The sequence below is a fragment of the Schistocerca cancellata genome, chromosome 2 (genome assembly GCF_023864275.1).
Source record: "Schistocerca cancellata isolate TAMUIC-IGC-003103 chromosome 2, iqSchCanc2.1, whole genome shotgun sequence".
Lineage (NCBI taxonomy): Eukaryota > Metazoa > Arthropoda > Insecta > Orthoptera > Acrididae > Schistocerca > Schistocerca cancellata.
Window position 1 is genome coordinate 254,364,786 of NC_064627.1, and position 12,329 is coordinate 254,377,114.

General features: G+C 43.6%; 1 protein-coding gene across 1 annotated transcript; it reads right to left on the reverse strand.

Annotated features, from left to right (window-relative positions):
• Nucleotides 1-554: 554 nt before the first annotated feature.
• Nucleotides 555-1,415, reverse strand: LOC126152893 (putative gustatory receptor 2a). Its single transcript, XM_049916034.1, has one exon. It carries the CDS (start codon nt 1,413-1,415, stop codon nt 555-557), a length of 861 nt encoding a protein of 286 aa, XP_049771991.1.
• Between the last annotated feature and the right edge of the window lie 10,914 nt (nt 1,416-12,329).

A 12,329-nucleotide genomic window follows, 5' to 3' on the forward strand; every position in this document is an offset into this window, starting at 1 on the left:
TCGTAGCATCACTGAAGGGGGTACTGTAGGAAGACGACTTACGTCTTACAGAACGTATCCGTCGAGAAAGCCCAAAATATACTCTTTAAATTTTCGTTGTATTGGCTTACTTGCCATAACGAGAGAGCCTCCATCTAGTAGACGAAATGAAGACAATGGTGTTGCGGTGCCAAGAAGATGCAGGTGTTTTAGTATTGTTGCTCAGTACAGTCCACTCCTAATTTCCTTCTGATTTCTTTTCGAGCAAGTCTGCCCCCTTTCCAATTTACAGCCCTCCAATGCTTCACTTACTCCTCTTATTTTTCTTCTTCTGCCCCTTCTGCTCTCTCCTAAATCTCCCTCCTTCTTTACGTTCTATTTTTTTTCTCGTTTCGCAGTCTGTGTCCATGGAAACGACACCCTTGACACTCACATCATATCCTAATTACTCTACTAGCTGCGTCGTAACTAAAGTTATCGGTTGTTTACCGTCAAGACGAACCTGAACGGCGTGAGGTATGGAATACCATAAGTCAGGTGTTCAGTGACGTTCTATTTATTTTGGCACCTTCCAGTTAATCAAGAGAGATCTGACTCAGTATTACCAAGTACGTAATGGTAGCGCAGAGACTGGACATCAGCAGTCTGCGGTCGATCGTCAAGAAGCCGGCAGCCTTGAAACTTAGAGGCTGAGTAGCCGTCACTTGCCGCAGCAGAGCCCCCATATTCGTCCAGACGGCATGACGTTGTCTCAGCGTGTCAGCCCTAACCACCAGAACTCGAGTGCGCTCCGCTTCATCTGCTGTCGCCGAACAGGAGAGCACCACGGCGACGGCGCCTAGCAGGTGCGAAGCCACCCACACCACGGAGTAGAGAATGGAGCTGCTGAGCACGATGCCGTGGCTCTTGTCTGAACCAACCGAAAGCATCAGGATCTCGTAGGAGCCGTACAGGAGACTAGAGTATGCTGCCGTTATTTGCAGAGCCACAGTGAAGCCGAAGTGTCGTTGTAGCAACTCTGCAGCTCGATACAGAACGGCGTGTGCGTGGTGCAGCTGGTTCACTGCCGGTTGGCGGAACTCCTCTGTTGTTCGGCTGCAGTCCAGTAGGATGCGCGACAAGCGCTTGTCGCTATGAAGAGCAGTTGTCGTGACGATAACATCGTTGATATCGTGGAACCTCACGCGCAGTTCGAGAACGAGCAGGGTCAACTGCAGCACTAAAAGATTGTCCACAAGTCTGTATACCGCGTGCAGGATCCAGAAAAGGATACGACTGCCGTCAACTTCACGCCTATCGTAATTAGGAGACAAAGCACTTTCTGCTACTACCACAAATACAAAAACGCAAGTTAACAGTATTCCCGGCATTTTCTCTCTCTGCCGCTCCTTGTGAAACACACATTCATCAGAGTATTCAAGCGCTTCAAGGTACATACTCAAGTCTGTCAACACGCATACAGTATTACGTCCAAGAGCCCATAATACTTTGGAATAGACGAGCAGTCTCACTGGAATATCAACAAAAATAGTAACTGTTGATAATTTCTGATAAAGGGCGACTGTTGTGTAGATGTCCACCACTAGAGTGGTAAATGTAAAAAGGAACCAGGCAGTGGAATTCGATTTTATCACTTTACATACTACTGCTGATTCTTCTTGACACTGAAGCAGTCGTTTGGATGGCATTAAACCCACTATTTTCCACAGCGTATGCAGAGATTCAGTAGCAGCATAAAAAGTATTGCTTGACATTTTATTAGTCACTTTGTCGCATTTAAAATTCCTCCTGTAGACACATTAATTGCAGATCATGTAGTACAAGATGCTGAATGAAACTCTGGAGACTTACTTTCACCTCTGTGTCCTCTTATACCAGCATTTAATAACTAGAAACTCTGTACAGTGAAGTAGTAGCTTAATCGATCCCGTTCTGGATCAATTCGTTATTCTGTTCGCATTACTAATTTTGTTAATGTCAGACAGCGCACTCCTATTATCTGTTCTTCCTGATGGCAGCCTTTAATCTTGATATTACGTTTACGGCGTGCATTTGTCCACATAACCCCTTATTACATTTCATAAGCCACCAACTTCCACTTTTCCTCCTTCTGTTAGTAATATGCTGATTTTCTCATATTTATGTACGTACACGTCACACACAATGTCTTCTACAACATTTTTTACATCTTCAGTCCAAATTACTACCATCTGTCTCTATAACATTTGGTGAAGTGTGTCCCCCTATACCGTTTCTGATGACTTTACCGAATGATGTGGGGCAATGGTAACACATTGGACTATCATTTGGGAGGACAGTCATCTTGAGTTATGGGATTTCAGTGTTTTACGTAAATAGCTTAAGGCGAATGGCGATACGGTTTCTTTGAAAAGGACTCGGCCAATTTCCTTCCGTTTATATCACTAATACAAGCTTGAGCTTCGTCCCAAATGACCTTTCCGTCGAGGAAACGTAAAATTTTAATACTCGTTTTGTAAATACTCGTAAAACCGCTTTTTATTGTTGCAACTTAATTTATTTTTCCCAGATGCGTTTCGCTTCTTTCTTGCTCTAAGGCATCATCAGTGCAATCATTTACGATACGGTTTTGTTATCTTTAGATTATCGAAAAGTTCACGTCACGCTTTTTTATGTAAATAAATAATTACTTGTAGTTTTCTGTGATCTGCGTTTCCTCTCATCTGGTCTGGAGGTCGCACTACTACTTTATTTCCAAAACATAAGCACAATTTTGTATCCCGAACTTTTTCACGCTGTTAACCATGTGTCTCCTTCTCTTTTGGATGGTGTACTGTTATTCTTTTACCACTAGATAGAGTTATTTGTTAGAAAATGTGCTTTTAGCAAACTAAATATCGTAACTTCATTATCAGCTCGTGGTGTTGCGGTAGCGCTTTCGCTTCCCGAGCGTGGGATCCCGGGCTCGATTCCCGGTGGGGTCAGCAATTTTCCCTGCCTCGAGATGACTGGATGTTGTTGTGTTGTCTTCATCATCATCATTCATTCCCATTACGGTCGTAGGAAGGCAATGGCAAACCACCTCCGCTACGACCTTGCCTAGTCGGCTGTGCGGGTCTCCCACGTCGCTCCCTACGCTTCTCGGAGTATGAGACCTCATCATCATCATTATGTGTTTCCTCCTCTTTGGTTCGTTTACCTACACGTTCCCAACCTAGCGAAGTATATGTTCAAAACCAACTTCTATTCATGATGTTTATATCTTTGTGTGTGTGTGTGTGTGTGTGTGTGTGTGTGTGTGTGTGTGTGTCTGTTTTTGTTTGTTTGCATGAAAGAGAGAGTGTGAGCTGAAGAGTACATATATGTTTTTTCATTTTTTTTAGAGTTGTATAATGTTGAATGTGAATGTAATAGCTGTTAGTCAAACCACGAACAACAATTGAAAAACTACATACTAACATCAACAAGATACATAAAAATATAAAATTCACAATTGAAAAAAACAGAATAACCAAATTAACTTCCTGGGTATAGCAATCAAAAAACAAATTTACTGTAAACCCACAGCAATGGACATTATCTCTCCACAGGTCTCAAACTACCCACACTCACAAAAGTAAGAAGCAGTTCGACACATGCTCCATAGACTCAACACAGTGCCACTCACCAAAGAGAGCTACCAGACAGAACTGGACATAATAATGCAGATTGCACAAAATAATGGTTACAATAGTAACATAGTCACTAAGCTGAACAACAAAATTAAAAGTAAATCAAAACCATAAAGCGCCAAACCACAAACAGCAACACAACAGAACCAAACACAAACACGTAATACCATCACAAATAGGCAAAAAAATCAGAAAAAGATGAAGAAAACACAACATGGTACACAATGACATACAAACAAAAACTCACACATAAAAGCACCAACATTTTCAAGACAGTAAGCATAACTTACACAGCCGAAAATTCTGTGCAAAAATACACCCCAAAACTGATAAAAAACGTAAGGAGGTATATATCATCTACAGTGTAACACTTGTGAAGGTATATACATAGGACAAACAGGTAGAACATCTGATGTCAGATGCAAAGAACACAAGAGAGCCTGAAAGTATGGGACAAACCACTTCACATTTGCAGAACACTTAAGAAAACGTAACCGCAAACCAACTACTAGAGAAGAAGAAATGAAAATTATTAGAATCAACAACAAAAAACACCTCCTAACCCTGCAAGAAAACTATCACATACAGAAAACCAAAGTAGAAAGGAAAGCCCTGTTAAATGAGCAAGTACACATGCCAAACCATTCATTGTTTACACTAATAGATAAATAACGGAATAACGCTTCCAAATAATAGTTAATAATAATACCACCTAACAACTTTTCACTCGCTTATCCATGAACCCTTCCGTAGAACATTGAAACCAAAAGTCAAATCACCACAGCTTTCAACCACTCTTTAACAGCTATTACATTCATATTCAACTCTATACAGCTCAAACCACCAATCCCGCCTCCGCTCCCACCCATACACCATAAAAAAATGACATGCCCCCCAATACAAATGAGACTCCCCCTCTCCCGACACAAACAAAGAAACCGTACATACACTCTTCAGGTCACTCTCTCTCTCTCTCTCTCTCTCTCCCTCATATTCACATAAACACGCGCGCACACACACAAATATAAACATCATGAGTAGTAGTTGGTTTTGAAGATATACTTCGTTAGGTTGACAACATGTAGGTAAACAAACCAAAGATGAGAAAACACATAATTAAGTTACAATATTTACGTTGTTAAAAGCACAGTGTTCGAACAAATAGCTATATCTAATAGCAAAATAATAATGTTATACAACACAAAAAAGAAAGGGAAACATGATGCACAATGTGAAAAAGTTCGGAATAAAAAATTGTGCTTCTGTTTCGAAAATAAAGTAGTAGTGTCACCTCCAGACTAGAAGAGAGGAAACGTGGATCACAGAAAACTGTAAGTAATTACTTATTTACATAAAGAACGCGACGTGAACTGTTTGATGGTCTAAAAATAACAAAATTGTATCGTTACAGATTAAACTGAAGAAGCCTTAGAGCAACAAAAAGCGAAACGAACTTGGGAAAAATAAATAAAGTTGCAGCAAAAAAAGGCGGTTTTATTTACAAAAAAGTATTTCTGTGTCCACGCAAACAAACTTGTTATAAAACGTTAATCTTCCTTTCATTTTTTTTACCACTTGAATATGTTATCCCCGTGGCTTGTTTAAGGTCAAACCAAAGGTAACTTTTACTAGAAACCGAAAATGGATAAATGTGAATGGTAAATCTGTTAGTCTAACGGGGACCCTGTCATTTCCCTACAGTGGAGCCAGTTGAAATGGTGACTTCATTAAAGTATCCTTTTTAGTTATATTTTTTGTAAGAGTTTCTTGCTTCTCTTTGAGGATAGTATGAGTGGACAGAAAGTTCCTCAGCAAGGGGAAAAAAGTAAAAGCGTCATTTTTGGGAGCAAGGATGGCCCTGTTACACAACAGTCAGCGATAGAGGAAGATCTCCATGGCCATTTCATCGACGTATACAATGAAATTTGAAAATGCAAGGGAAGATACAAGTAGCAGATAGTCGACGACAGAGTCATTAGGGACGAAGCACAACCTCGGTTTGAGGAAGGAAATATGTCGTGCCTTCTCCAAAGGAATATAGCGGCATTTGTCTTATCGTTCATAGAGAAAGCATGGAGAGCCAACTTGTGGATGGCCGAACGTGGATTTGAACGCCCTCCTCCCGAGTGCAAGTCGAACGTCTTAATCACTTGGGCACCTCTCTTAGTTGGTAACCTCAACGACATGCAGCAGATTAGCGAAGAACTCGCCGGTGTTATATTGTTCTAGGATATGAACCTTCACGTTCCTGAACAAATTTAATATTTCACTGTAATCTTTAAACAGAACTGGAGTTGTTCTACTATTAATGTATACATATAAAATACAACTGTATACATTTAGACAATTATTTGGGCATGTCTAAAACTTGAAAAAAATTTGCTTTCAGCAATGACAGTAAAATCGTGAGATAAAATATTTCTCAACTGACAAACTCACCAAATTACCAGTAAATGCGTTTCTGATATATGTGGCTGGATTACTAGTTGTTAAAAAGGATAGAATCAGCCACTCTAACCTACATCTACACTCCGCAAGCTACATTATGGTGTGTGGCGGTGGGTACTTTGTCCAGAGATCGCGGTGCCACACCAAAGTCGGCAATGCATATCGATAGCTCAGACTTTAGCGAGGGCTTGCTGCAGTCCGCTACAACCAGTGGCAGGCACTCCAGAAGACCAGGCCTCCCGTCTCTGCACTGCAGCGTCCTCGTGCTGAGGTCAACATAGAGCCTAACAGTAGTTATAGTACGAGGTCAATATAGAGCCCAGCAGGGAAAACTATCCTACCACTTCTACGTCCTGACTTAAAATTCCCATTCACGCCTCAGCCCATAGGTATTCCGCCCCCCCCCCCCCCCACACACACACACTAACAGCATTGTACAGGCTCTCCAACTGTACTGTGATAGCACCTTAGCTTCGAACGAAATTGGGAATCCTAGGTGAAACCCAGGCGTGAATGGGAATTCGGATTGAGGAAGGAGGCGTGTAAGGGTAGCCTCTGCAGCTGTGCAAAGCCACTGTGCCAGGGTAGCGTAGTGGTTAGTGCGTCAGCATAGTTAGAAGGAGACCTGTTAGAATTGCAGGCGTTGGTACAAATTTTATTCGTTGCTTCAGTCTGTGTATATACATCATAGATGTTTGAGGCTTAAAAAGGTCTCTGGAACCATGTAGCTCAATGTAAGTGAAGTACTTATCACACTATCGTCTTGGGGGATTCAGCAGTTGTTTAGATAATTAAGTTAATTTTTATTTATTTTTCCAAATCAGTTGCACATTTTTACTTGGCTTACATCTTTCGACCATTCTGGATCATCTTCAGATCTAAGTAGATCGTCAGCAACCCCTCTTGTGTATTCAGAATCACATATCAGAGTCCTCTGACATGTGATTCTACTGACGCAGCTACTTAGATCTGAAGATGATTCAGAATGATCGAAACATGTAATCTAACTAAAAATGTGCAACTATTAAGGAACAATAGACGAGAATTATTCTACTAAAGACCCACTGCCTGGGTTTCAGGCAGTAAACCCCGTTTCGGTCGATACTGAGGTGCTATTCCAGTACAGCTGGAGAGCCACTGGAATGCTGTAGGAGTTTAGAGGGAAGTTCCGTGGGGTGAGGCCTGAATTGAGATGTGGATTGAGGAGGGAGGCTTGTTGCGATTGTCCGTGCAGTTGCGCAAAGCCACTATGCAAGCGTGACGTAGTTGTTAGCACATATGTCTAGTAAGCAGATGATCCGCGTTTGAATCTAACTCTTAGTACTAATGTTCATTCGTTGCATCAGTCTACATATATACATCATGTATGTTTCAGTCTTGAAAATGGCTCTGGAGCCACATAGTTTCATTTGATTTTTGGAACTAACTTCTTTGTGGGTGGACTACATACACTGACGATTCTTCCAATGAATCTCAGTCTAGTACCTGTCTTGCAGCGATTTGTTTTATGAGGTCGCTCCGTACGGATATTCCTATTTATATTTTATCGCTGTGACGTCTTCTAGTGGTTATTCTGCAATCGTGTAGTCACTGTGAATTCTCTGTATACACCACCATCCTCCTCGAAAACTCTTGTGCAACTCCCGACGTTATCCTTTAGGTTATATATATTACATAAAATAATGGGTCTATAGCACTTCCTTGTGGTAAACCCGAAGTTACTTTTAGATCTGAAGATGTCTCTACGTCTAGTGACACACTTGCTCTGCTTGCTAGAAAATCTTCGATCAAATCATACAGCTGGTTTCCTAATCTGTACCCACTTACTCTGTTTACTAGGCGGAAAAACGAACGTATATTGAACACCTTCTGGAAGTTTAGGAATATTGTGTAGTCACTAGGAATGCTACACTCCAACGAGCTACGGTACGCTGCTGATAGAAGAAGACTAAATTCTTTCGATTACTCTACGTAGGAACGCACTAGTATTCCTCCAAGTTGCCTTTTGTGTGTGAAGTGATATCGGCTTCTTTTCTATCCCATGACTACTTACTTCGATATCTGTCATTTGCGCAACTATTCAAAGGAAGAACCATAGAAAGATCTTCCTCAGTAAAATTGTTTTGCACAAGTCGTTCATATTTCTGCCTTCTCTGTGTCATCCTCCGTTGCGATGCAATTGTTGCCACAGAGTGTCTAGACAGATGACTTCCGTCCGTGTACTAATTTAATGTCAGACTGAAACTTCTTGGGATTTTCTGTCAAGTTGTTGGACAGAGTTTTACTCTAGAGTTCGTAGAATGCTTCACTTATGACTCTCCTTATTGTAATTTTGGTTTCGGTCAGTATTTTGTTTGTCTGTGAAGCTTTCACTAGATTCAAATTTGCAGTGGAGCTCGCTTTCTTGTCGTAGCAGCTTTCTAATACGGCTGTCGAACCGAGGCATTTTTTTTTCCCAATCTCGCAACTTTGCTAGACGTTTACCTTTCTAAGATTACTGTACAATACTGCTGAACTTTGTCAATATATGTTAAACATTTTCGGTAACACAGAGGAATTTTTCATGTTAACCGCTCAGGTAATCTGAATGTAGATTTCTTTTTTCGCCCTTGCTGTGTAAAAATATCGTCCTACCTTTCTGTACATCCTTGGTTACCTGCATATTCAGTGATGCTCTAATGCTTAATGATAACTGATTCCCTGTTCTACACTGAAATGTTAAGTACAGGCCTGTTGGTGACTAGGAGATCTAATATGTTACTTTCAGGTGCCATTTCTTTGACTAGCTGTTGAATGTGATTTTCGGATAAGGTACTTAGACCAATTTCACGTGATTCCCAGTCCCTATTATCCGTCTCAATCACTAGAGTCTCCCACTATACAGCTAGCAATTAAGATCTTCTCTTAATACTGACCAGGATACATCCGCAAAATATTCCTTAAGTTGTCCCTTTCGGCCTTCCTTCTCTGCTGATGACCTACTCCTCCACCTCACTCATCTCTCCCTCCAGCTTAACACCTGTCGCTCCGCCATTTTTGTCTCCCTCGACCTCGAAAAGGCCTACGACCGTGTCTGGCATCCCGGTCTCCTGTTTAAACTCCAAACCTACGCCCTTCCTGTCAACTACATCCGTCTGATGGCCTCCTTCCTCTCCCGCCGCCTTTCCTATGTTACCGTCCATAATGCCAATTCCCACACCTTCTACCCCTCTGCAGGTGTGCCCCAGGGCTCTGTCCTCTCCCCTCTCCTCTACCTCCTGTACACAGCAGATATGCCCCGACCCCACCCCCCTCCAGTACACCTCTTGCAATATGCCAATGACAACGCATTCCTCGCCCTTGCTCCTACCCTCCAACGGTTCCAACGCCTTCTCCAGAATCACGTTGACCTTCTTGCCACTGGCTCCAGACAATCAATCCTTCCAAGACCCAGGCAATCATCATAGGTCGTACCACTCGCTGCTTCCGCCTCCGGGATTTCTCCCTTACCGTCTGCGCCCGTCCTGTCTGCCTCTCCCCCATTCTCACCTACCTTGGCCTCACCATCGACCGTCACCTCACCTGGATCCCTCATCTCTGCTCCATCTAATCCAAAGCCAACAACCGCCTCCAACTCCTCAAACTCCTCAAACTCCTCTCTGGCCGGACATGGGGTGGCACCCATCTACCATCCTCCACACCTACAAATCCTTAATCAGTCCCATCCTTTGTTATGCCAGTTCCACCTGGATATCTGCCCCCCCCCCCAAATACTATAAGTCCCTCCAGATCCTTGAGCGTCATGCACTCCGCCTCGTCTTCCATATACGCCTTCCGTCCCCTACGCCGATCCTCTATGACCTCATTCCTTTCCCCCATCTGCTCCTATTCCTCGGACATATCCACATACTCTACACCTCCCACAGCCTTGATCCCCCTCAACCCCTGGTTGTTCCTCTCCTCTCCCGTCCCTGCCCCTGCCACGCCTTCACTGCTGTGTCCCCCCTACCCTCCATCTCTACACCCTTCATCTCCTTTCCCAAGGTGGCTTCCATCAACTCCCCCTCACGGATGATGCCCTCTCTCCCTCCATCTATCCCTCCTATCATCTCTGATACTCACCCCCTCTGCTTTCCTCCGTCCTTTCCCTGGGCTCCCTCTTCCCCCCCCCCTTCTGTCCTGTTTTCTCCCTGCCAAACCTCTCCCTACCTCCTTTCTCCCCCCCACCCGAGTACTTTTCTATTCCTCACTCCCTGTTGCGTCTGCCCAGCACCCCCCCCCACCCCTCTTATGGGTCCTCATCCTCCATTGGCTCCTTTCCCCCTCCCCCCTTCGCTTTTCCTCTCCTTCCCCCCCTTTTTTTTTACTTTTCCATCATCTGTCCAGTTTCCCCCCCCCCCCCCCACCTGCTCTCTGCTATGGTATGTCACATTTGCCAACTTTTTAGTGCAGTGCTCCAGTGAATGTTCAGTGTTGTTCGTCTTTCTAGTGTTGCGAACAGAAACCATGCTGTCGCTGGGTGTGACTTTTATGTCTTTTGTGAACAGAAACCAGACTGTCACCGTGTTTTTTTAATTGTCTGTCTATTATTTTACCTGTCTGCTTCGTATGTATTTTATTAGCATCATCACCCCTTTGTTCTATGTTTTAAGTTCCACAATTTTTATCCCTGTTATTATTTAAGTCTCCGATTTTATCGCCTGTTTTTATTATTTATTCTCTTCATCTTATTCAAACAAAGTCTAGGCTGAAGAGCGGCATGCAAAGCTGCTGCCAGACCGCCCCCTTCAGTGCGGGGGGGGGGGGGGGATCGCAAATCAATGAAGGAAAAAAAAACTCAGCCAGCAGTCTAACATCGCGTGTGTCCCAGGGCATATCGCCTCAGACAGCGTATTGACTTTCGTGTTTCTACTCTAGTGGACGTGGTTGTCTTGTTTGGTTCGTTACTCTGTTGTCTGTTCTTGTTGTATCATGAAGTCCTCCGTTGGTCGTGTCCGTCCTCTCCCGTTGTGTTGTTCGCGGGCAGCTCCCCGGGTCCCGCCGCGTTTCCGCCACTACTACCCCGCGACCGTTCCTGTCGCCGTTACAACACTATGACTGCTCCTGAGGCAGGGATCTATAAACAGTATCTAATGACCATCTTCGATTCACCTTTAACACTTATCTTCACCCCTGTGAGTCTGTGATAATCTCACTGGATATTATCGTATTATTTACAGCCTGACCGGTGTTCATTTTGTTGATATTAACATCTGCTTTCAGCTCACTTTTTGTCCTTTGTGCTAGATGGGCATTACTATCATTTATAAGCGAGTACACACTGAGGCGACAAAAGAGTTCATTGAACAGCGATGTGGCCATAGTATCACGTACACAGGGCATAAAAGGTCGCTGCATTGGCGGAGCTTTCATTTGTATTAAGGTCATTCATATGAAAAGGTAATTACGGCCGCACGACGGGAATTAATAGACTTTGAACGTGGAATGGTAGATGGAATTTCATGCATGGGACCTTCGATTTTGGAAATCGTTAAGGAATTCAATATCTCGAGACCCAAAATATCAACAGCTTACCGATAAATTTCAGGCACTACCTCTCACCAAGGACAATGCAGTGGTCGACGGCCTTGAGATACTGACAGAGAGAGCGGCGTTTGCGTACAGTTGTCTGCGCTAACAGACAAGCAACAGTGCGTGAAATAACAGCAGAAATCAATGTGCAACGTACGACGAACGTATCCGTTAAGACAGTGTGCGAAATTCGACGTTAAGCGGCTATGGCAGCAGACAACCAATCCGAGTCCCTTTGCTAACAGCTCGACATCATCTGCAGCACTCGTGACCATATCGGTTGGACGGTAGAAGACTGGAAAACCGTGGACTGGTCAGATGAGTCCCGATTTCAGTTGGCAAGAGCTGATGGCAGGGTTCGAGTGTGGCGCAGACCCCACGAAGCAACGGACCCAAGTTGTCTACGAGGCACTGCGGAAGCTGGTGACGGCTAGTCCAACTGTACCACACACCGATTGAAATAGTTATGTCGGCTACTTAGAGACCATTTGCAGCCATTCTTGGATTTCATGTTCCCAGACAACAATGTAATGTCACTGAGCCACAATCGTTAGCGATTGATCTGAAGAACATTTTGTACATTTCGAGCGAATGATCTGACCACCCGGATAGTCCAAGATGAATCCCATCGAACGTTTACGGGACATAATCGAGAGGTCAGTTCGTAATCAAAATCCTGCACTGGTGACACTTTCGCAATTA

Bases quoted from the DNA above. Each gene is read 5' to 3' on its own strand.
- LOC126152893 (XM_049916034.1), bottom strand. From the start codon at position 1,415: ATGTACCTTGAAGCGCTTGAATACTCTGATGAATGTGTGTTTCACAAG.